Source organism: Rhea pennata, chromosome 33 (assembly GCF_028389875.1).
Source record: "Rhea pennata isolate bPtePen1 chromosome 33, bPtePen1.pri, whole genome shotgun sequence".
Classification (NCBI taxonomy): Eukaryota; Metazoa; Chordata; class Aves; order Rheiformes; family Rheidae; genus Rhea; species Rhea pennata.
The window spans coordinates 1,042,272-1,065,891 of NC_084695.1; the positions used below are offsets into that span (position 1 = coordinate 1,042,272).

At 65.1% G+C, this 23,620-nt stretch overlaps 3 protein-coding genes across 5 annotated transcripts; 2 read left to right on the top strand and 1 right to left on the bottom strand.

Annotated features, from left to right (window-relative positions):
- The first annotated feature begins 1,026 nt into the window (after positions 1-1,026).
- On the top strand, positions 1,027-4,258 carry LOC134152752 (uncharacterized). Its single transcript, XM_062598348.1, has 4 exons — positions 1,027-1,115; positions 1,618-1,888; positions 3,823-3,864; positions 3,954-4,258. Exons 1-4 carry the CDS (start codon positions 1,071-1,073, stop codon positions 4,256-4,258), a joined length of 663 nt encoding a protein of 220 aa, XP_062454332.1. The 5' UTR covers positions 1,027-1,070.
- A 3,516-nt stretch (positions 4,259-7,774) lies between these two features.
- Positions 7,775-14,641, top strand: SYDE1 (synapse defective Rho GTPase homolog 1). The gene is made up of 7 exons (XM_062598349.1): positions 7,775-7,863; positions 10,220-10,545; positions 11,300-12,010; positions 12,105-12,521; positions 12,611-12,768; positions 13,404-13,616; positions 14,022-14,641. Exons 1-7 carry the CDS (start codon positions 7,775-7,777, stop codon positions 14,088-14,090), a joined length of 1,983 nt encoding a protein of 660 aa, XP_062454333.1. The 3' UTR covers positions 14,091-14,641.
- ILVBL (ilvB acetolactate synthase like) lies at positions 14,634-23,226 on the bottom strand. 3 transcript variants are annotated; one of them, XM_062598486.1, is made up of 17 exons: positions 23,148-23,226; positions 21,760-21,940; positions 20,515-20,633; positions 20,213-20,414; positions 19,529-19,656; positions 19,245-19,383; positions 18,047-18,158; positions 17,880-17,979; positions 17,694-17,791; positions 17,022-17,158; positions 16,779-16,913; positions 16,574-16,688; positions 16,285-16,454; positions 16,112-16,182; positions 15,961-16,032; positions 15,217-15,322; positions 14,634-15,117 (listed from the first exon to the last, which is right to left on the bottom strand). In XM_062598486.1, exons 3-17 carry the CDS (start codon positions 20,617-20,619, stop codon positions 14,939-14,941), a joined length of 1,869 nt encoding a protein of 622 aa, XP_062454470.1. In that variant the 5' UTR covers positions 20,620-20,633; positions 21,760-21,940; positions 23,148-23,226; the 3' UTR covers positions 14,634-14,938. The 3 variants fall into 3 exon arrangements, with proteins under 3 accessions (XP_062454470.1, XP_062454472.1, XP_062454471.1); XM_062598488.1 differs by having other exon boundaries at positions 21,826-21,940; positions 23,148-23,220; XM_062598487.1 differs by lacking the exons at positions 21,760-21,940; positions 23,148-23,226 and adding an exon at positions 20,737-20,776.
- Positions 23,227-23,620: the final 394 nt, after the last annotated feature.

Consider the following 23,620-nt stretch of genomic DNA (forward strand, 5'->3'; position numbering starts at 1 on the left):
GTCACCGGGGCTGAACGTGTACGTGACAGCAGGGGACGTCTGCGGGGACACCCTGCGGCTGGGGACGCGGGTGGGGGCCTGCAGGGGCCAGGGCTGCGCGTGGGGACACTGAGGGCATGGGGACATGTCTGGGGACAGAGACGTTCTGGGGTTGAAGGCATCTGTGAGGACCTCCAGGGTCCTCGTGAGTGTGGGGATGGGGCCCGTGCCCTTCTTGGGGACCTCTGGGGACATAGATGACAACGGTGGGTGGGGGGGCAGGGTTATGCTTGGGGACCATCACAGCACCCACCAGGCGAGGGCCAGCGCCCTAAGCTGGCACTTGGCCACCAAGGTGGTTTCCGGTACTTGACTCTGCGGCTGGGACTGGTGGGTGCTGATAGCACCCAGCTCTTCCTGTGCAGCTGGGGCCGCCCTGGGGCCAGGCACCCGCTGGGGGCCTCCCCCTGTCCCGCTTCTGGCTCCCCCTACGCGTGCCTGAGGGACGGGCACGAGTGCACCCAGGGCGTGGGTGCACCCTGAGTGCCCACCGGGTCCTGCTGTGGGTGAACCTGGACGTGGGCAGGCACCCACCACCCATCGTGGCTGCACCCTGGGCATGCATGGTCATGGGCACGTACTGGGTGCTCCCGTGGGTGCACCTTGGGCACGGGTACCCACCAAGCCCTGCTATGGGTGCACCCTACACATCGGCACAAGGCTGGACATGGCCATAGGTGCACCCCGGACGTGGCACATGCTGGGTGCCAGCATGGGTGCACCTCCTTCCCTACACCCACCAGGTGCTACTGTGGGTACACCATGAGAACAAGCACCCACCAGGCACTGCCCCAGGTGCACCCATGGGCCTTGCACCCACCAGGCACTGCCATGGGTGCACCCTGGGCCCTGCACCCACCAGGCATTGCGGCTGGGTGTGGGGAGGGGCCACATGGCACTGAGGGGCCCCATGTAGGGACCGTCCCATCCGGGCCACCCCCCCCCTCCATCACCATCTTCGCCCCTTATCGGCGGGGACAGGCGGCGGATGACTGTGGGGACGATGTACGGCAACGTGGCTACGGGCCCGCATGGGCGGAGGCCACCATGGGTGCCAGCACCCGGCGCCCAGGAAGGTACAGGGCATCCTGGGGTGCTGGCTGGGGTGGAGGTGACCTTGGGGGTGCTTTGACCCCCCCCCAGGACTGTGCTTGGGGGGTGGGGGGGATCTGTGTCTCCAGTGTCCAAAGGGTGTCCCCAGGGGAGATGGTGGCACCAAGGAAGGATTCCCCATCTCTGTCTCGTGTCCCCAGGGGGGAAGGTGGTGAGGTGGTGGCACCAAGGGAGGGTTCCCTGATCTCCAAGGGTGTTCCGGGGGGGGGGGCACCAAGATGGGATCCCCAATCTCTGTCCTCGTTCCCCACGGGTGTCCCCAGGGTGGATGGTGTCACCGGGGGGGGGGAAGGAGGAATTCTCCATCTCTCTTCTCAGTCCCCAAGGGTGTCTCCATGATGGACTGTGGCACCAGGGGGGCTCCCCCATCTCCATCCCTGGTCCCCAAAGGTGTCTCCAGGGTGGACGATGTCACCGAGGTGGGGACACGCCCCACCCTTACCATCCCCCTTGCCCCTTCCCCAGCCTGCAGCACTCCGTGCCCCGCCGAGGAGAACCCCTACGAGCCCTTGGACCCCCCGGGTGCTGCGCCGACCCTCCTGCGGGCCCCCCGAGCCACCCGCCCTGGCCAAGAACCGTGGCTCTGGTGGGGCTCAAAACCACAGCGCATCCAGACAGGAGGTCCAGAGTCTCCCACCCAGCTGCCCCAGGTCAAGGTGGGTGGTGGCCACCACCATGGCTCTGGGCATCTCCGTGGTCCTCAATGTGCTCCTCCTCACCCTGTACCTGCGGCCGAGTGAGTATTGGTGGGGGAGGGAGGGCTTTGGGTGTCCACAGGGCTGTCGCTGCCCTCGTGGGCAGAGTTAAGGTGATGGTATCGTGGGCAGAGTCAAGGTGACGATTTTGTGGGCAGAATTAAGGTGATGGAGATGCAGGCAGAGTTAAGGTGACGACTTTGTGGGCAGTCAAGGTGAAGATATCATGGGCAGAGTTAAGGTGACCATGCAGGGGGCAGAGTCAAGGTGACAGAGATGCAGGTAGAGTTAAGGTGACGATTTTGTGGGCAGAGTTAAGGCGATGGTATCACGGGCAGAGTCAAGGCGATGGTATCACAGGCAGAGTCAAGGTGACGATTTTGCGGGCAGTCAAGGTGAAGATATCATGGGCAGAGTTAAGGTGACCATGCAGTGGGCAGAGTCAAGGTGACAGAGATGCAGGTAGAGTTAAGGTGACGATTTTGTGGGCAGAGTTAAGGCGATGGTATCACGGGCAGAGTTAAGGTGACGGAGATGCAGGCAGAGTCAAGGCGATGGTAGGCAGTCAAGGTGATGGTATCGTGGGCAGAGTTAAGGTGACCAGTGCAGTGGGGCAGAGTCAAGGTGACGGAGATGCAGGCAGAGTCAAGGCGATGGTATCACAGGCAGAGTCAAGGTGATGCTGTTGCAGGCAGAGTCAAGGTGACGATTTTGTGGGCAGTCAAGGTGATGGTATCGTGGGCAGAGTTAAGGTGACCATGCAGGGGGCAGAGTCAAGGTGACGGAGATGCAGCAGAGTCAAGGCGATGGTATCACAGGCAGAGTCAAGGTGATGCTGTTGCAGGCAGAGTCAAGGTGACGATTTTGTGGGCAGTCAAGGTGATGGTATTGTGGGCAGAGTTAAGGTGACCATGCAGTGGGCAGAGTCAAGGTGACGGAGATGCAGCAGAGTCAAGGCGATGGTATCACAGGCAGAGTCAAGGTGATGCTGTTGCAGGCAGAGTCAAGGTGACGATTTTGTGGGCAGTCAAGGTGATGGTATCGTGGGGCAGAGTTAAGGTGACCATGCAGTGGGCAGAGTCAAGGTGACGGAGATGCAGGCAGAGTCAAGGCGATGGTATCACAGCAGAGTCAAGGTGATGCTGTGCAGGCAGAGTCAAGGTGACGATTTTGTGGGCAGTCAAGGTGATGGTATCGTGGGCAGAGTTAAGGTGACCATGCAGTGGGCAGAGTCAAGGTGACGGAGATGCAGGCAGAGTCAAGGCGATGGTATCACAGGCAGAGTCAAGGTGATGCTGTTGCAGCAGAGTCAGGTGACGATTTTGTGGGCAGTCAAGGTGATGGTATCGTGGGCAGAGTTAAGGTGACCATGCAGGGGGCCAGAGTCAAGGTGGGAGATGCAGGCAGAGTCAAGGCGATGTATCACAGGCAGAGTCAAGGTGATGCTGTTGCAGGCAGAGTCAAGGTGACGATTTTGTGGGCAGTCAAGGTGATGGTATTGTGGGCAGAGTTAAGGTGACCATGCAGTGGGCAGAGTCAAGGTGACGGAGATGCAGGCAGGAGTCAAGGCGATGGTATCACAGGCAGAGTCAAGGTGATGCTGTTGCAGGCAGAGTCAAGGTGACGATTTTGTGGGCAGTCAAGTTGATGGTATCGTGGGCAGAGTTAAGGTGACCATGCAGTGGGCAGAGTCAAGGTGACGGAGATGCAGGCAGAGTCAAGGCGATGGTATCACAGGCAGAGTCAAGGTGATGCTGTTGCAGGCAGAGTCAAGGTGACGATTTTGTGGGCAGTCAAGGTGATGGTACGTGGGCAGAGTTAGGTGACCATGCAGTGGGCAGAGTCAAGGTGACGGAGATTGCAGGCAGAGTCAAGGCGATGGTATCACAGGCAGAGTCAAGGTGATGCTGTTGCAGGCAGAGGAGGCGATGGTATCGCGGGCAGAGTCAAGGTGACGGCGATGTCCACCCCGCAGGTACGAACGAGACAGCAGCGGCAGCGGAGGAGCCGACCAGGGGTGCGTACGCGCGTGCCGGGACCCCCAACAACCCCCCACCTCCCCAAAATTCCCACGGGGAACAACACCTCCGCTCACCCCCGCCGCAGCCTCCCGCTCCCTCACGCTGTACAACGAAGCGCACGGCAAATGCGCCGAAGCTCGAGGGCAGCGGCTGACGGCGGCGCCGTGCCGGCCCGACGCGCCGGAGCAGCGGTTCCGGTGGGCGCCCGTGCGGGCGGCTGCGGAGCGGGACCGCCGGGGCGCCGTGCGTGACCGTGACCCAAGCGCTCAGCACGGCCCTCGTGGGGCTCGAGCCGTGCGGGGCGGCCGGCAGCCTGCAGAGGCTGGGAGGTGTCGCGCCGGCGGCTTGTTGGCCCTGGCCGGCCACGAGTTGTATTTCAACTACGGGTAACAACAAGCAGCGGCTGGTGATGCTCTACGCCGGCGACCGCGAGTGGAGCCGCTGGGTGCAGGGTGACACCGGCCAGGGACGTCTGCGCCCACGACGGTGCGTCAGGCAGGCCTGAAATATATATATATGTATGTATGTATGTATATGTCTATATATATATACACATACATACACATATACAGGGTTAAGTGAGCCCCAAGCTAGCACACCCAGCCCTAACCCTAAATCTATAGGGTTAAGCGAGCCCCAAGCTAGCCCAAGCCCTAAATCTATAGGGTTTAAGCGAGCCCCAAGCTAGCCCACCTACCTCTAACCCTAAATCTATAGGGTTAAGTGAGCCCCAAGCTAGCCCACCTACTTCTAACCCTAAATCTATAGGGTTAAGTGAGCCCCAAGCTAGCCCACCTACCTCTAACCCTAATCTATAGGGTTAAGCAAGCCCCAAGCTAGCCCAAGCCCTAAATCTATAGGTTAAGCGAGCCCCAAGCTACCCCACCTACCTCTAACCCTAAATCTATAGGTTAAGTGAGCCCCAAGCTAGCCCACCTACTTCTAACCCTAAATCTATAGGGTTAAGTGAGCCCCAAGCTAGCACACCCAGCCCAAGCCCTAAATCTATAGGGCTAAGTGAGCCCCAAGCTAGCCCGAGCCCTAAATCTATAGGGTTAAGTGAGCCCCCAAGCTAGCCCAAGCCCTAACCCTAAGTCTATAGGGTTAAGCAAGCCCCAAGCTAGCCCACCTACCTCTAACTCTAAATCTATAGGGTTAAGCGAGCCCCAAGCTAGCCTAAGCACTAACCCTAAATCTATAGGGTTAAGTGAGCCCCAAGCTAGCCCAAGCCCTAAATCTATAGGGTTAAGTGAGCCCCAAGCTAGCCCACCTACCTCTAACCCTAAATCTATAGGGTTAGTGAGCCCCAAGCTAGCCAAGCCCTAAATCTAATAGAGTTAAGTGAGCCCCAAGCTAGCCCACCTACTTCTAACCCTCAATCTATAGGGTTAAGCGAGCCTCAAGCTAGCCCACCTACTTCTAACCCCTAAATCTATAGGGTTAAGCGAGCCCCAAGCTAGCCTAAGCACTAACCCTAAATCTATAGGGTTAAGTGAGCCCCAAGCTAGCCCAAGCCCTAAATCTATAGGTTAAGTGAGCCCCAAGCTAGCCCACCTACCTCTAACCCTAAATCTATAGGGTTAAGTGAGCCCCAAGCTAGCCCACCTACCTCTAACCCTAAATCTATAGGGTTAAGCAAGCCCCAAGCTAGCCCAAGCCCTAAATCTATAGGGTTAAGCGAGCCCCAAGCTACCCCACCTACCTCTAACCCTAAATCTATAGGGTTAAGTGAGCCCCAAGCTAGCCCACCTACTTCTAACCCTAAATCTATAGGGTTAAGTGAGCCCAAGCTAGCACACCCAGCCCAAGCCTAAATCTATAGGGCTAAGTGAGCCCCAAGCTAGCCCGAGCCCCTAAATCTATAGGGTTAGTGAGCCCCAAGCTAGCCCAAGCCCTAACCCCTAAGTCTATAGGGTTAAGCAAGCCCCAAGCTAGCCCACCTACCTCTAACTCTAATCTATAGGGTTAAGCGAGCCCCCAAGCTAGCCTAAGCACTAACCCTAAATCTATAGGGTTAAGTGAGCCCCAAGCTAGCCCAAGCCCTAAATCTATAGGGTTAAGTGAGCCCCAAGCTAGCCCACCTACCTCTAACCCTAAATCTATAGGGTTAAGTGAGCCCCAAGCTAGCCCAAGCCCTAAATCTATAGAGTTAAAGTGAGCCCCAAGCTAGCCCACCTACTTCTAACCCTCAATCTATAGGGTTAAGCGAGCCCCAAGCTAGCCTAAGCACTACCCTAAATCTATAGGGTTAAGTGAGCCCCAAGCTAGCCCAAGCCCTAAATCTATAGGGGTTAAGTGAGCCCCAAGCTAGCCCACCTACCTCTAACCCTAAATCTATAGGGTTAAGTGAGCCCCAAGCTAGCCCAAGCCCTAACCCTAAGTCTATAGGGTTAAGCAAGCCCCAAGCTAGCCCAAGCCCTAAATCTATAGGGTTAAGCGAGCCCAAGCTAGCCCACCTACCTCTAACCCTAAATCTATAGGGTTAAGTGAGCCCCAAGCTAGCACACCAGCCCAAGCCCTAAATCTATAGGGTTAAGTGAGCCCCAAGCTAGCCCAAGCCCTAAATCTATAGGGTTAAGTGAACCCAAGCTAGCCTAAGCACTAACCCTAAATCTATAGGGTTAAGTGAGCCCCCAAGCTAGCCCCAAACCCTAAATCTATAGGGTTAAGTGAACCCCAAGCTAGCCCACCTACCTCTAACCCTAAATCTATAGGGTTAAGCAAGCCCCAAGCTAGCCCAAGCCCTAAATCTATAGGGTTAAGCAAGCCCCAAGCTAGCCCAAGCCCTAACCTAATCTATAGGGTTAAGTGAGCCCTAAACCAGCGCCACCCCTCCATGGGGCCCTCACGCCTCATCACGCCTTGTCACGCCTCGACATGCCACGTCACGCCTCGACATGTCACGTCACGCCTCGACGTGCATCGTCACGCCACGTCACACCTCGACATGTCGTGTCACGCCTCGTCACGCCACATCACACCTCGACATGCATCGTCACGCCACGTCTCGACATGTCCTGTCACGCCTCGTCACGCCTCGTCACGCCTCGACGTGCCACGTCACGCCTCGACATGCATCATCACGCCACGTCACGCCTCGACATGTCATGACCCGTTGGGCCTCCCCCCAGCCTCTCTCCCCTACTTTAATACCCCCAGATCGACCCCAAATCCCCAGAGCTTCCCGCAAATACCCCTCTACCCCACCCCCCGATCCCCCCCCCCCAAATACCCCCGGGCTCCCCTCGGTGGGCGCATGGGGCGGGGGGGGGGGGGGGGCGTCCCAGGTTGTGGGAACAGCCTGATCCGGCGGTGGGGGGGGGGGCGCCCACAGTCCCGCGAACAGCCTGTCCCGCGCGCGGGGGGGGGGGGGGGGAGCAGAGTGCTGGGAACAGCCTGTCCCGCCGCGAAGGGGTCCCGGGAACAGCCTGTCCCGGCGGGGGGAGGGGGGCAGAGTGCTGGGAACAGCCTCTCCCGCCGCGGGTGTTGGGGGGGGGGGGGGAAGTCCGCGGTCCCGAGAACAGCTCGTCCCGGGCGCGGCGGGGGGAGTTAGCGGTCCCGAGAACAGCTCGTCCCGGGCGCGGCGGGGGGGGAGTTAGCGGTCCCGGGAACGGCCCGTCCCGCCGCGGGGGGGGGGGGGGGGGCGCTCCGGGGGGGGGGGGGTCCCGGGAACGGTCCGTCCCGCCGCGGGGAGGGGAGGGGAGGGGAGGGGGGGGGGGGGGGGGGTCCCAGGAAGAGGCCGGTCCCGCCGCGGGGCGGGGACGGGGGACGGCGGGGGGGGTCCCGGGCCGCGCTGCCGGCGCCATCGCGGGACTGGGCGGCGCGGGATGGCGCCGCCGCCGCCGTCGCTGCTCCAGGCCCCGCGGCGCTGAGGCGGCTCCGGCCGCGCTGAGGGGGCCGCCGGCCATGGCGGAGCCGCTGCTGCGACGGACCTTCTCGCGGCTGCGGGGCAGGGACCGGCCGCGCGGGAAGAAACCGGAGGGCGGCGAGCGAGGGTACGGAGCTACCGGGACTCCCCCCCCCCCCCCCTCCCCCGAGCCCTCAATGCCTCAGGACACCCCCCCCCAGAGATCTCCGGGGACCCCTCCCTGCCTCAGGACCCCCCTGGAGACTCCTGGCTCCCCCCCCACCTCAGGACAACCCCCCCCGGGAAACCCCTCCCTGCCTCAGGACTCCCCCGGGGACCCTTTGGGTCCCCCCCGCCTCAGGACACCCCCTCCGGGGACCCCTCCCAGCCTCAGGAGCCCCCCCCGGGGACCCCGGCTCCCCCCCACCTCAGGACACCCCCCCGGGAACCCCTCCCTGCCTCAGGGACCCCCCCCCGGGGACCCCTGGCTCCCCCCCACCTCAGGACACCCCCTCCGGGGACCCCTCCCTGCCTCAGGACCCCCCCCCGGGGACCCCTGGGTCCCCCCCACCTCAGGACACCCCCTCCGGGGGACCCCTCCCAGCCTCAGGACTCCCCCCGGGGATCCCTGGGTCCCCCCCCACCTCAGGACACCCCCCCGGGAACCCCTCCCTGCCTCAGGACCCCCCCCCCGGGGACCCCTGGGTCCCCCCCACCTCAGGACACCCCCTCCGGGGACCCCTCCCTGCCTCAGGACCCCCCCCCGGACCCCTGGGTCCCCCCACCTCAGGACACCCCCTCCGGGGACCCCTCCCAGCCTCAGGACTCCCCCCGGGGATCCCTGGGTCCCCCCCACCTCAGGACACCCCCCCGGGAACCCCTCCCTGCCTCAGGATCCCCCCCGGGGACCCCTGGCTCCCCCCCACCTCAGGACACCCCCTCCGGGGACCCCTCCCTGCCTCAGGACTCCCCCGGGGACCCTTTGGGTCCCCCCCGCCTCAGGACAACCCCCCCGGGAACCCCTCCCTGCCTCAGGACCCCCCCCCCGGGGACCCCTGGGTCCCCCCCACCTCAGGACACCCCCTCCGGGGACCCCTCCCTGCCTCAGGACCCCCCCCGGGGACCCCTGGGTCCCCCCCACCTCAGGACACCCCCTCCGGGGACCCCTCCCAGCCTCAGGACCCCCCCCCGGGGACCCCTGAGTCCCCCCCACCTCAGGACACCCCTCGGAGAACCCTGGGATCCCCTCCCTGCCTCAAGACCCCCCCCCGGGGACCTGCCCACCTCAGGACCCCCCCCCCCCCCGGAGACCCATCCCTGCTTCAGGACCCCCTCATCAAGGACTCTCCCCTCAAGACACCCTCCCTCAGGACACCCCCCCCCGAAGAGCCCCCCCGGACCCCTCGCCTCAGGGACACCCCCCCTCCCCCCAAAAAAACTGTGAGAACACCCTGCCTCAGGACCCTCCCCCTGGTTCCCCCTGAGGACCCCCTGCCTCAAGCCCCCCCCCCAAAGGGCCCCCGGGGAACCCTCCACTTCAGGATCCCCCCCCTTGGAGCCCCCCCAGGGTCCCCCCCCCAGTCACCCCAGCTTCACCTGGGAGAGAGCCCTAGGGACCCCCCTGACTCAACATTCCCCCCCCCCGAGAGAGACCCCAGGGACCCCCAGCACCCTCCAACTCACCCCCCCTCCCCCAAGAGACTCCACTGGGGGACCCCCGAGGGGTTCCTGGGGTCCCCTCAGCACAAGACCCCCTCTAAAGAGACCCCTGGGATCCCTTTGAGCCCCCCCCCCCAATGCAGGAACCCCACCCCAAGGTCTCCCTGGCACCCCGCAACTCAGGCTTCACCCCCCTGGAGAGACCCTTGGGGACCCCCCCCAGCTCAGGAACCCGCCCCAGGGGTCCCTCTTGACCCCCCCCATTCCCTTCTAGGTCCCTCTGCCCCTGGGGACTCCTCAAGGGTGGGGGTCTGAGCTGGGGAGAGGGTCACCAAGGGTGGGGGGTCTGGGGCAAGGGGGTTTCTCCAAGGATTGGGGTCTGGGATGGGTGTCCGAGCTGGGGGGGGTGGTGGTGCAGGGATTTGGGGGCGTGCAATCGGGATGGGTGCTGGGGATGGGGGGGGGGGTCCGGGGTGCACGTGCGTACTAGGTGGGTGCCGGGGGGGGGGGGGGGGGACATGCGCCGTCCCTGTCCCCGGTCGGAGCGTCGCCCGCGGCCTGCCCCGCACCGAGCGGCCACGTCTCCGGTGGCTGCCGCGGGCGGGTGCCCCGGCGGGACGTCCCTGCACTTGAAGGGGGGGGGGGGGACGCCACACCGCCGGGTCTCGCCCCGTGCCCACCTGGCTCCGTGGCACCCTTCCCGCAGAGCACCCCCCGGCGAGCCCCGCCGCCGTGCCCGAGCCGCCCCGCAGGCAGAATTGGGCCCCCTTTCTCCTGCGGCGCCCGCGAGGAGCCCGGCGCCAAGAGGCCGCCGGCCGCCGAGGACGAGGAGGAGGACGATGACGACGACGAAGACGCGCCGCCCTCCGAGGAAGCGGCCGGCGGCCCCGGCAAAAGCCCTGGCGCCGGCGCCTATTTGCAGAGCCTGGGAGCCCAGCAGCCGGCGTTGGGTGCTGGCGGGCGACGAGGCGGCGGGGCGGCGAGATTTGGGTACAACCCCATCCCCGAGGACGAGGACGAGCCGCGACCCCGGGGCGCCCGGGACCCGCCGCGGGCACCCGGCGGGGACCCGGCACCCCCAGAGAGCACCCAAGACCCACCGCGGGCGCCCACCGGCAGCCGAGGAGAGGAGCCGGGTCCCAGCGGGAGCCCCCGTTTGCGGTGAGGGGCGGTGGGTTGGGGGACGGTGGCGGGCAGGTGTCCCCCGCAGGGCTTGTGGCCTGGGCACGTCACCGGACGTCCCCTTGTCCCTGTCGTGTCCCCGGGTGCTGCACCCTGCAGTCCAAAACCCTGAGGGCGGCGTCCCCTTGGCCTCACTGTCCCCTGTCCTGTCCCCATCAGCTGCACCTCATCGGTCCCATCCCTTAGGACAGTGTCCCCAGGGTGCCGCTGTCCTTGTCCCACCCCCACGTGCTGCACCCTGAGGGCCTTGTCCCTTCCTCGTCCCCCAGGACAGTGTCCCTTGGACCCCACTGTCCCCGTCCCTTCCTTATCCCCAAGGATAGTGTCCCCCCAGGCCCCCCTGTCCCGTCCCTGTCTGCTGCACCCTGAAGTCTCTGTCCCTTCCTTGTCCCTGGCATAGTGTCACCCAGACCCCACTGCCCTTGTCCCACCCCCAAGAGCAATGTCACCTCATCATCTCTGTCCCTCACCGCCCCAGGACAGTGTCACCTGGATTCCCCTGTCCCCGCCCCATCCCCTAGACCAGCATCCCCCAGACCCCGAAGTCCCCATCGCCTGGGCTAGTGTCCCCAGCTTGTCCCCCCAGACTCCCCCAGTCCATATCCCCCCCTCATCCCCCAGGCCAACGTCCCCCAGACCCCCCAGTCCCTGTGCCCACCCCCAGCAGTTTCCTGTGCTGCACCCCATCCCGCCATGGGGCACCCAGCACCCACTCACCCTCTTCTCCCCCCCCCCCCCACCAGGGAAGGTGCCGCTCTCCTGCGTGGGGCCGGGGCCTCCGTCGCCCCCCTCCAGCCCCGGCGCCTCCAAGAAGAGCCGCTCGCTGGGCAAGGCCAAGTCGCCGGGCACCGTGCGCCGCCTCTCCCTGAAGATGAAGAAGCTGCCCGAGCTGCGGCGGAAGCTGAGCCTGCGCAGCCCCCGGGCCCGCGGTCCCGAGGCCGAAGGCTCCGGCCTCGCCTCGCCCTCCGGCAAGGAGTCCAGCAACGTCATTAGCCGCTACCACTTGGACAGCAGCGTGGCCTCGCTGCCCCGCGCCAAAGCGGCCACCAAGGGCGGCTACCTGAGCGACGGCGACTCCCCGGAGCACCCGGCCGAGCCCGAGGAAGAGGAGGGCGGCCTGGACGTCGGTGCTTTCCAGCCCTACGGTGACGACGAAGAGCCGCCGCGGTGCGGCCAGCCAGTTTCGGGGCTGCTGAGCGTGCACCTCCGCGGCGTGCGGGACCTCCAGGTGGGCGCCCGCGAGGTGTTTTGCGTGCTGCAGGTGGACGGGGTCAAGCGAGGCCGCACGGCGCCGCTGCCCTGCAAAGCGTCTTTCCTCAGCCTCAACCACACCTTCAACCTGGAGCTGGAGGGCGCTCAGCACCTTAGGGTGCTCCTCTTCTCCTGGGACCCGGCCGCCGGCCGCAACCGCCTCTGCTGCCACGGCACCGTTGGGCTGCCGCACATTTTTGCAGGTGAGCGGGGAGACGGGTGACGGCGGGCACGTGGGTGCGCCCCTCCCCGCCCCGCTCCCCGGGTGCTGCTCACGGCAGCGTTTTGCACCCGCAGGTGCCCAGGCGCGGCGGTTGGCCCTGCGGCTGCGACCCGGCGGCGTCCTCTTCTGCAAAGTCACCCTGGCGGAGCGGCGGGCCGGCGGCGAGCGGGAGCCGCGGGTTTTCGGCGTGGAGCTGCGGCGGCTGGTGGAGAGGGAGCAGGCGGCCGCCAAGGTGCCGCTGCTCATGCAGAAGTGCCTGGCCGAGATAGAGAAGCGGGGGCTCAAGGTGGGTGGCGGCACCGCGGGGTGCTCCCTCGGGGACGATGGCGCCGTCGGTGATGCCACCGCCCACCTCGCGCCCAGGTGGTGGGGTCTGTACCGGCTGTGCGGCTCGGCCGCCGTCAAGAAGGAGCTGCGCGACGCCTTCGAGCGGGACAGCGGCGCCGTGACGCTCTCGGAGCACCTCTACCCCGACATCAACGTGGTGACGGGTGAGCGGTGGGGTGCTGGAGGCAGGGGAGGGGGTGGAGTGGGGGGGGGCACCCCCGGGCGTATTGATGCGACGGCCGCTCGCCCGCAGGCATCCTCAAGGATTACCTGCGGGAGCTGCCCACGCCGCTCATCACGCCCACGCTCTACCGCGTGGTGCTGGAGGCCATGGGTGCCCGGGCACCCGGCGTGCTTCCGGGCCGGCAGGACGCCGTCTCCCTGCTCGACTGCCTGCCCGACGCCGAGAAGGTGGGTGCTGGTGGCGAGGAGCAGGGTGTGGAGGAAGTGGGTGACAGAGGTAAGGAGGTGGATGTGGGTGCTGAGGAGGCGAGTGCTGTTGCAGAAGTGGGTGGTCGCGTTGAGGAGGTGGGTGCTGGTGTCAAGGTGGATGCTGGTGCTAAGGTGGGTGATGGCACCAAGGAAGTGGGAGACAGCACCAAGGAGGTGGGTGCTGCTGCTGAGGAGGTGGGTGACTTGTATTAAGGAGGTGGGTGGTGGTGCCGAGGTGGGTGCTGGTGCTGAGGAGGTGGGTGACAGCACCAAAAAGGTGGGTGCTGGTGGCAAGAAAGTGGGTGCTGGTGCTGAGAAGATGGGTGCCAACACCCAGGAGGTGGATAGCACCAGAAAGGTGGTGGCAGCATCCAGGAGGTGGGTGCTTTCCACGGGGAGAGCCAGGGAGTCCATCTCAGTCTCGGGACATTGTCCCTCCCGTGTCACCGCCCACAGTCCGTGGTGGGTGAATCACGGCGTGTCCCGTGGGCACCTCATTTCATGGGTGAATCACGGTGTGTCCCGTGGGCACCTCGTTTCACCGAGCACCCTTTTTCCGGGGACCGGACCCCGGCATCCGGGCGCTCCTTGGCTGACGCCCGCCCCGTCGGCAGGCCACGCTGACGCGTCTCCTGGACCACCTGAGCCTCGTGGCCTCCTTCCACGGTTTCAACCGCATGAACCCGCAGAACATCGCCGTGTGCTTCGGGCCGTCCTGCTCGGCCGCAGCCACGAGCCGGGATCGCCCTGCGCCCAGCGCTCCGCCGGCACCGTCGACTTCAAGAGGCACCTTGAGGTGCTACACTACCTGCTGCAGGCCTGGCCGGGTGAGCGGGGTGGCCACGGGCCACGGCAGGCCACCACAGTGTGTTTGGGGGGGGGTCTGCACGGTGCTGTTTTGCTCCCAGCCCAGGATCCCTCTTGGGATTTGGGAAAAAAATGGGCCACGAGGTCATCTGTGGGCTACTGCGTTGTGACTCCCCCATTTCTACTAGAAAGGCTATTTCTGCCCCATTTTTGCCTGCCCCCCCAGCCACTTGTGGCTTCCCGTGGCTCCCCCATATCTAACAAAAAAACAATCTTCTCCCTCGTTTCTGCCGCCCTCCACAGCCCCACATGGCGGCCCCTCCATTTTCATCATCCGATCCGTGGCCCCCAGCCCCACGTGGCTGCCCCCCAGCTTTGGCAGTGGGTCTGTGGCTTAAACTTCCTATTTTTTCCACCCTCCGCAGCCCCCCAACAGGATCACCAACCCCCCAGCCCGGCTGTCCGTGTCCCCAACGTGGCCTAGCTGCGCCTGAGCGGCCGGTGGTGGGCCCGCCACCGTCCCCGGGGTCCCGAGAGCCCCCCCAGCAACCGCTACGCCGGTGACTGGAGCATCTGCGGCCAGGAGGTGCTGCCGACCGCGGCCACGGCCACGGCCACGACGGTCTTTGTGGCCGACTTGGAGGACGAGGCGCCCTTCAGCCCCCGGCTCAACCTCAAGGACTTTGACGCCCTCATCCTCGACCTGGAGCGGGAGCTGGCCAAGCCCATCAACGTATGTCTGTGAGCCACGGCCACGGCCGAACCTTTCGGACCAAATCCCGCAGCCTTTGCCCCCATTTGAGGAGGGCCCGGCTGCAAACGTGGCCCCCCCCCCCCACCCTGTGGTCTCACAGGGGTGGCTTTTCACGGCCAAACTCTGCCACCAAGTGCCTGTCCCCGTCCCACGGCACGGGAGCTGTTATTTATTACTCGAGCTTTGCCGCCACGGTCCTACCCCGACCACCTTGCGTGGCTGCCACCCACATGAGGATGGCCCCGGGGCCCCACCGCCGTCACCAGCAATAAAGGACACAAGCTGCACTCACGCATGCCCCGGGGACCATGCACGGAGGTGACGCCGTGGCCACAACCACATATCAGATGGGGTTGATTTATTAGGATGGGGGGAAGGGATGGGAACGAAGCCACTGTAGGGTTACGTGCCACGACGGTGGCTGTCCTATCCCCGAGTGTCTGGCCATGGGGTCGTGGCGCTTCGGCGTGGCCGGTGGCACTGAGCCCAGCGGCTCTGCCAGGATCTTCCACGTCGTCACGCTGAGGTAGGGACAGGGGGGACGCATCAGTGCGGTGGCGTTGAAGGCTGGCAGTGCCACGCGTGGCCTCACACCGAGATGGAGCCCTGACGGAAGTCGCTCTTGCCGATGAGCGCGTTGATGAGGACGGCCCGGCCCTGGCGGCACGTGGCCTGGGCGGCGCGCAGCACCGCGTCCAGCCCCTCGCCGTCATCGCTGCCCACCACGAAGCCTTTGGCGCCCAGGCCCTCCGCCACGGCGTGGTAATCTGTGGGGACGGCTCGGCTCAGCCCCACGCCGCATTCTGGGGCCGAGTTCGGGCCCACGGCGTGGAGGGGAGGAAATGGTGCCGCCACACGTGGCTCACCCGTGTATTCAAGGCCACAGGCCACATTGCTGCCCAGCAGAGCCACCTGCTCGCGGGAGATCTGGCTCCAGCAGGCGTCGTTGCCCACCAGCGCGATGACGGGCGTCTGCGGAGTGAGGCGCTGAGCCACGAGGTGGCCCACGGATGTGGCCCAAACCTGGGGGCTGAGCCCTTACCACCACGCAGGGTGGCAGTGGCCGGTTCTTTGCCACCACGTTGGCTTGGTCCCCCCCCTTCCCTAATACAGAGTGGTGGCTTGATGCAGCGTGGCATGGCGTGGCATGGTGCAACAGCATGCAGCACGACGCAGCGTGGCATGGCGTGGTGCAGCACATATGGCAAAGCATGGCATGGCATGGCGCAGCACGGCGAGGTGCAGCGTGGCACGGTGTGGCATCGCACACCACAGAGCAGCATAACATGGCATTGCACAACGTGGCGCAGCCCGGCATGGCATGGCACGGCATGGCATTGCATGCCACGGAGCAGCACGGTATGGCATTGCACAGCATGGAGCACCCCAGCACACTGCAGCACGGCCCGGCGTGGCATTGCACACTGCGGAGCACCCCGGCACGCTGCAGCACGGCCCGGCGTGGTATTGCACAGCGTGGAGCACCCCGGCACGCTGCAGCACGGCCTGGCGTGGCATCGTATGGCCCGGCTTGGCATCACACGCCACGGAGCACCCCGGCACGCTGCAGCACAGCCCGGCGTGACACCGCACGCACGCTTCGCCCTTACCTTGTGCCGCACGAAGGTGTCAAACTCCATAACGCTGTAGCCCAGCGAGCCGTCCCCGTAGAGGATCCAAACCTACCGGACATCACCGTCACCCATCACCCGTCACCATCACCTGTCACCGTCCCCATCCTCCCGCCGTTCCCCAACCCACCTCGGCCTCGGGCCGGCAGAGCTTGGCGCCGAGCGCGAACCCTCCGCCGACACCCAGAGTCCCGAAAGCTCCTGCGGAGAGAGCAACCGGCCGTGCCGAAGCCGCGGGCACCCGTGGGCGCCGCGGGGCCGGGAGGAGAAACCGAAGTGGAGCGAACCGCCGCCAGCCCTTACCGGGATCGAGCCAGCCCAGGGGGCGGCGGGGCCGAACCACGTAGGCGGCAGTGGCCACGAAATCGCCGCCGTCGGCCACCAGCAGGCAGTCGTCGGGCAGCAGCGCGTCCAGGCGGTGCAGCAGCGCCAGCGGGTTCAGGTGCCGCGGCGGCAGCTCGGCCGCCTTCTCCCTGCCGGGGAGGGCGACGCCGCCGTTCCCCCACCACCACCACCGCCACCGCCGCCGCGGGGTGTCTCAACCCTCGGCGCGTCCCCACCGCCGCCACCAACCCCGCTTCTCCCGCTTTACCTGTTGGCCGCCTCCTTACGCCGGTCGCTTTCTTTGAGACCCGCCAACCAGTCGCGGGGACACGAATAACCCCGGAGGCTCCGCGAAAGCATCACCAGGAAGGAGGCGGCGTCGCCTGCGGCGGGGACGGGGAGTGGGGGCAAATCGGCGGCGGCTCGCGGCGCGCTCGGCGCCCGCCGCCAGCCGGTTTATCGGCTCCCTTCACCTTGCACGGCGAGCCGAGGTTTCCAAAACACGTCCGAATTTCGCAGCAGCTGCGCCCGGTCCCGGTTGACGGCGACGACGGCGCTGCGGCGGCTCAGGACGCGGCCGTAGGAGAGGCGGAAGTCGCACACGGTGCCTGGCGGCGGCCAGAGGGTCGCGGGGACGGCGGTGGGCGCGAAAGCGGGCGCCCGCGCGGGTGTCGTTTCCCCCACCCACCCACCCACCCGCACCCGCCGCCGCGTACCTGCCAGGATGACGAGGTCGGCCTGGCGCAGGGCGTCGCGGCGGTTCTGGCGGACGTGCAAGGCGCTGTCCTTCCCCAGCAGCCCCCGTGCCATGCCGCCCAGGTAGCAGGGCAATCCCAGCGCCTCCAGGGCAGCCCTAAGGGTGCGACAGCGGCGGGCAGCGCTCGGCGCAAACCGCAAACCGCAGCCCGTCCGGCAAACCGCGGCCGCCGGCTTCGTAAACTTCAGCCGCTTCCGCGCGTTGCAGCCGCCGCTCTTGCAAACTGCGGCCAACGCGTTTGCGAACTGCAGCCGCCGCCTTTGCAAACGCAACCACCAGTTCTGGAAAGAGCAGCTGCCGCTTTTGCAAGCTGCCTCCGCTGCTTTTGCAAACCACGGCCACTGTTTGTTTGTGTGATTTTTTTTTTTGTCTTTTTGTTTTTGCAAACTGCAGCCACCGTTTTTTGCAAACTGCGGCCCCGGCCTTTGCAAACGCAACCGTCGGTTTTTGCAACCTGCAACCACCACGTTTGCGGGCTGCGGCCACCGTTTTTGCAAACTTCAGATGCTTTTCGCAAACTGCAGCCGCTGCTTTTGCAAAACGGTTGCTGGTTCTGCCGGCAGCTCGCAGCGCCCCGGCCACGGGCACGCGGCAGCGAGGAAGAGGAGGCCGGGCGCCCGCGGCCGCTCACCTCAGCTCCTCAACGGGGGTCGGTGGCAGCGTGGCCTGGCTGCCCAGCAGCACCAGCGGCTTCGCGGCCCGGCTCACCAGCTCGGCAACCTGCTGCACCTGCACCCGCCCCGGCGCCGTCAGCCCCGCCGGGGGAACGCGGCGGCAGGGACGGCGGCACGGCGGGGACAGCCACGGCGACGCTCACCTGCTCCGCGGTGGCCAACGGCACCCGCACGGGCAGCGGCGTCATGTCCCGGGGTTCCCAGGCGCCGGCAAAGAGGTTGCGGACGTAATTGCGCAGGTACCTGCGAGGAAGCACCGGTGTCACGGCGGCAGTGGCATCGCGGTGACGCAGCCGGTGACGCCGCTCACCAGTCGACGATGCTCCGCCGCAGCCCGCCGCGGCCCGTTGCCTGCCCCAGCTCTTTCTCCACCACGTGGAAGGGGTAAAGCACGTCCAGGGGCAGCTCCACGAAGACGGGACCTGCTGGGCCACCGGCCGGGTTCAGCCGAACCGCGGGAAAACCCCCGGAAACGGCTGGATTGCGGGAAAATAAAAACCCTGGGAGGAGCTGAACTGCGAGAAGAAACACTCCGAAGCGGCTGAACCGCAGGAAAGATCACCCTGGAGCAGCTGAACCGTGTGAAAAACTGTCCTGAAGCAGCCAAACCACAGGAAAAATCACCCTGGAGCAGCCGAACCATGCAAAAAAATGCTCCAAAGCGGCCGAACCGCAGGAAAAATCACCCTGGAGCAGCCGAACCATGCAAAAAAATGCTCCGAAGCGGCTGAACCGCAGGAAAAATCACCCTGGAGCAGCCGAACTGTGGGAAAAAAATGCCCTGAAGCAGCCGAACCACGGGAAAAACTGCCCTGGAGCAGCCGAACCACGGGAAAAAACGCTCCGAAGCAGCCGAACCATGGGAAAAATCACCCTGGAGCAGCCGAACCATGGGAAAAAACGCTCCATGCTGCTTGCTGAACTGTGGGAAAAATCACCCTGGAGCAGCCAAACCGTGGGAAAAAATGCTCCAAAGCAGCCGAACCGTGGGAAAAAACGCTCGAAAGCAGCTGAGCCGCGGGAAAAACCACGCTGGAGCAGCCAAACCAGGGGAAAAAACACTCCAAAGCAGCTGAACTGTGGGAAAAATCACCCTGGAACAGCCGGACCACGGGAAAAAACACTTTAAAGCAGTTGAACTGTGGGAAAAATCGCCCTAGAACAGCCGGACCACGGGAAAAAACACTCCAAAGCAGTTGAACCGCGGGAAAATTTGCCCTGGAACAGCTGAACTGCAGGAAAAGCTGCTCCAAAGCCACTGAACTGCAGGAAAAAACCGTGGAAGCAGCCGAACCGCAGGAAAAGCTGCTCCAAAGCGGCTGAAACGTGGAGGGAAAAAATCCTGCAAGCGACCGAATCGTGGCAAAACCAACCCCGAAAAAGCCGAAGCGCAGGAAAAACTGCTCCAAAGCGGCCGAACCGTGGGGGGGGGGGGGGGGGAACACCCTAGAGGAGCCGAACCGCAGGGAAAGGTCCCGCGCGTCCCCGCCGTGGCCGTTGTCCCTCACCCGGCGTTCCTGACTGGGCGGTGGCGATGGCCTCGCGCAGCGCGGGGACGATGTCCCGCACGGTGCGCACCGACACGCGCCGCTTGCAAAGCGTCTTGAAGAGCGACAGTTGGTCGATCTCCTGCAGCGCGCCGCGACCCTACGGGACCGAAAAACAACCAAAAAAAACCCAAAAGCTCCCCAAAAAGGTAAAAATCTAGCTCAAACCGTCAGGAAAATAAGAGTTTTTCCATCCTCTTTCTGTCCCCAAAGTTGTCCCCGGGGGTTTTGAGGACACAACTGACCCGCTGCAGCGTGGCGGCCGCCCCGCCGAGGAGCAGCACGGGCGACTCGGCCATCTGGGCGTTCTTCACCGCCGTCACCGTGTTGGTGACGCCGGGGCCGGCGGTGACGATGGCGACGCCGATGCGACCTGAGGGGACACCGACGTGGGCGGTGGGGACGGGGCATCCCCCGGGGGCGAAAAGCGGGGAAATCGCCCTGAAATGCACCCGGCGACGGACGCTCCTCGTTTAATGGGGTTTGGGCAACCACCACCCTAACTGGCCCCAGAACTTGGGAAACTCCCCCCAAACCCACCCAGCTATGTCACCTCGGGGTGACAAAGGGACCAAAAACCAAGGAAAGCCCCCCAAAACCCACCTGATTGTGGACAGCCCCCTATTTAATGGAGTTTGAATGACCACCATGTAGCAGGACCACCCCAGATGGCCCCCAAACCCCGGGAAATCACCCCAAAACCCACCCAGCTACGGATGAAAGGGGACAACCGACTTCTGGAGGGTGACGCTGGGGACAACCCACTCCCAGCAGGTGACAAAAGGACCAAAAATCCAGGGAAATCGCTCCAAAACCCATCTGGCCACGGCCACCAGCCCGCATATTTCACAGGACGGGGGCCACCGAGGCTGAGCAAGGCGCCCGGACGTCCGTCCCCAACGGGTGCCACCGGTCACCCGCGCACCCACCCGAGAGGCGGGCGACGGCATCGGCGGCGAAGACGGCGGTGGCCTCGTGCCGGGTGTCCACCACCCGCAGGCCCAGCTTCTCGCAGGCCACCAGCACGGGGGACACGTGGCCACCGGCCAAGGCGAAGAGGAAGCGTACGCCGTGGGCCTTCAGCACCTCCGCCACCAACTCGCCCCCGTGCCGGCCGCTTTTGGGATCCACCTTGGAGACCGAGGAACCAAAAAGTCCAAATTGGCCCAAAACGTGCTTTCCCCCCCCCCCCCCCCCCCCAAAAAAAAAAACCCCCATCACGCCGTCCTACCTTATGCCGCAGCTGGTAGAGGAGCCCCAAGCGATGAGCGACCACGAGCAGCAGCAGCAGCACGAGCCCGGCGCAAGCGCAGGCGAATCCACCCAGGGCATCCATGGGGGAACGCCGGGCTTTAAAAAACCAAACAAAAAAAAGCAAAATAAAAACGGGGAAAAGGAGGAAAAAAAAAAAAAAACAAAAAACCCCTCCCAGATGCCGGTGATGGGAAAACACCTCCAGGTTTTGAGGGAAAAACGCCGCCGGATGGTGCCTGCTCGCTAGGAGGAAGGATTAATAATTAATAAGCCGAGGCGGCGAGGCGACCTCTGCTCGGCGTTCCCGAAATTCCCCGCGGCGCACCGGGACGCACGCGGCCTTCCCGACTCGGAAAACCTGTTTCCACGCTGGTGTCCGCCCCCCCCCCTCCCGCCTCCCCCGCTCCGGGGCATGGGAAAAAGCCTAAGGAGAGGCCGAGGAGGTTGTCGGCGGGGTGGGTTGGCCCCGGGGATGACGTGTCCTCTGCCGGCGTCACGCAGGTTTCGAAGCTCCGGAGCGGTGACACCTGGAGCCGGACGCGGCCGGAGAATTGGGGTTATGGAGGGCTGATGGGGGCGGATGTGGGGACGGCGGCTGGGGACACTCGATGTTGAGGACACCACGGGGGACACTTGACGCTTGGGGACACCACGGGGGACGCTCAGTGCTAGGGGATGTTGGGGGACGCTCAACGCCGAGGACACCACAGGGGATACTTGATGCTTGGGGACACCACGGGGGACGCTCAGTGCTAGGGGACGTTGGGGGACACTCAACGCCGAGGACACCACGGGGGACACTGGATGCTTGGGGACACCGCAGGGATGTTGGATGCTAGGGATGTTGGGGGACCCTCGATGCCGAGGACACTACGGGGGACACTTGATGCTTGGGGACACCACGGGGGACACTCGATGCCAGGGGAGCTTGAGGGATACTCAAGTGTTGGGAACACCCTGGCGGACAGTTGACTCTAGTAGATGTCAGGAAACGCCGGGGGACATCGGGGGATGCTCAACTCTAGGGACACCATGGGGGACACTTAATGCCAGAAGACACCAAGGGATGCTTGATGCTAGGGACAGGGGACACTTGACGCTAGGGACACTGCAGGAGATGCTTGACACCAGCAGACACGTGATCTGGGGGGACGCTTGGTGCCAGGGGACGATTGACACTAGGTGACATTCCGCACTGGAGGACACTATGGAGGGGTGTCACCTGCTGCCAGGGGATGATGACACCAGGGGACACCACAGGATCACTCGATGCCAGGGAACACTCAACCCTGCGGGGTGCTCCACGCCGGGAGACACGACGGTGGACACTCGATGCCAGGGGACAGGGATGCTGGGGACACTGCAGGGTCACGTCCTTGTGCTCTCGACGTGGCAGCAAGTCCCTGTGGTGAAAGGGAGAGCTCAAGGATGGGCCAGCGGCTTCCCAGGGCCACTAGACCACTGTGTCCCCACAGCCAGCGGCCACCTCTCCCACTGTGGTCAAAAGGCCACCTCAGCCCCGGGGTCTCCTTGCTGTTAGGGTCATCCCACCCCGCTGTGATCACCTTGTCCTTGTAGTCAGCTCGTCTCCATGGCCACCTTGTTCTTGTGGTCACCCCATCCCCATTGCCACCTTGTCCCCATGGTCACTCTGGGGACCTCATCTCCGTGGCCACCTTGTTCTTGTGGTCACCCCATCCCCATTGCCACCTTGTCCCCATGGTCACTCCGTCCCCGTGGCCACCTTTTTCTGAAGGTCACCTTATCCTCATGGTGACTCTGTTCCCGTGGCCACCTCATCCTTGTGGTCACCCCACCTCCAGGGGCTACCTTGTCCTGAGGGTCACCCTGTCTCTGCGACTACCTTGGTTCACCTCATCCTCGGGCCACCTCATCTTCACGGCCACCTTGTCTTTGTGGTCACCACATTCCTGTGACCCTCCTTGTCCTTAGGTGTCCTTGGGGAGGGTCACCTCATCCTGGTGGTCACCCCGGCCACATGGCCACCTTATCCTGAGGGTCACCTTCTCCCCACGGTCACCCCTTCCCCTAACCCCCCCCCCCACAACGTGGCCACCTTCTCCTTAGGGGTCACCCTGTCCCCATGATGAACCCCAGCCTTAGGGCCCCCATAGTGCCCCCCTGCTCCCCTTAGTGGCCCCACCAGTCCCCAAAGGCCCCGCCGGGACCCCACCCTTTGCCCCCAAATCCAGCCCCTCGTGACCCTCCCCGGTAACGCCCCCTCGACCCCCGTGACCCTCTCAGGATCCCGGTGCCCCCCCCTCCCCACCCTGATCCCCGAGGTCCCCCTACACCCACTGGCCCTTCCCAAAAGCAACTCCCCCCCCCCCCCCACCCCACGCCGGGCTCTGACAGGCCACACCCCCGCCACGGCCACGCCCACTCTGGCCACGCCCCCGCCCACCTGCACCGTGACATCACTCACCTCCGCTCGGCCACGCCCCCGCACGTGACTTTCTACCCCCCCCCCCCCTCCCTCCCCCCCCCGCAGGAGCCTCCCCGCGCCGAGTGACGCCCCGCCTGGCCCCGCCCCCCTGCGGCGCTGGCCCCGCCCCTCGCACCTTCCCCCCCCCCCCCCCCGCCGCGTACCGGCAGCGCGTGGGCAGGGGGCGCCGCGCGCGAGCTGCCGCGCGCCCGGAACGTCACTGCGCGCCGCGCCGCGGCCACGTGACCCGCGCGCCTCGCCGCGCAGGGCGCTCATTGGCCGCCGGCGGGAGGCGGGGGCGGGACAACGCGGAAGGGGCGGAGCCTGCGCGGGGAGGCCCGTGGGGGCGGGGGCGAGGCCTGCGGCGGCCTGGACGCGGCCGGGGCCCGGGCCAGGGTCGGGCCTGGGGCCGGGGCCGGGGCCGGGGCTCGGTGTCGCCCAGGCGTCACCCGGGGTTGGCGTGGACCGTCGCGTGCGGCCTGGCTGGGGCCTCGCACGAGGGCTCTCACGAGGGCTCGCACGGACCCTCGCACAAGGGCTCGCACGGACCTCTGCACGAGGGCTCGCGCCCTCGCACGAGGGCTCACACAGGCCCTTGCACAAGGGCTTGCACGGACCTTTGCACGAGGGCTCATGC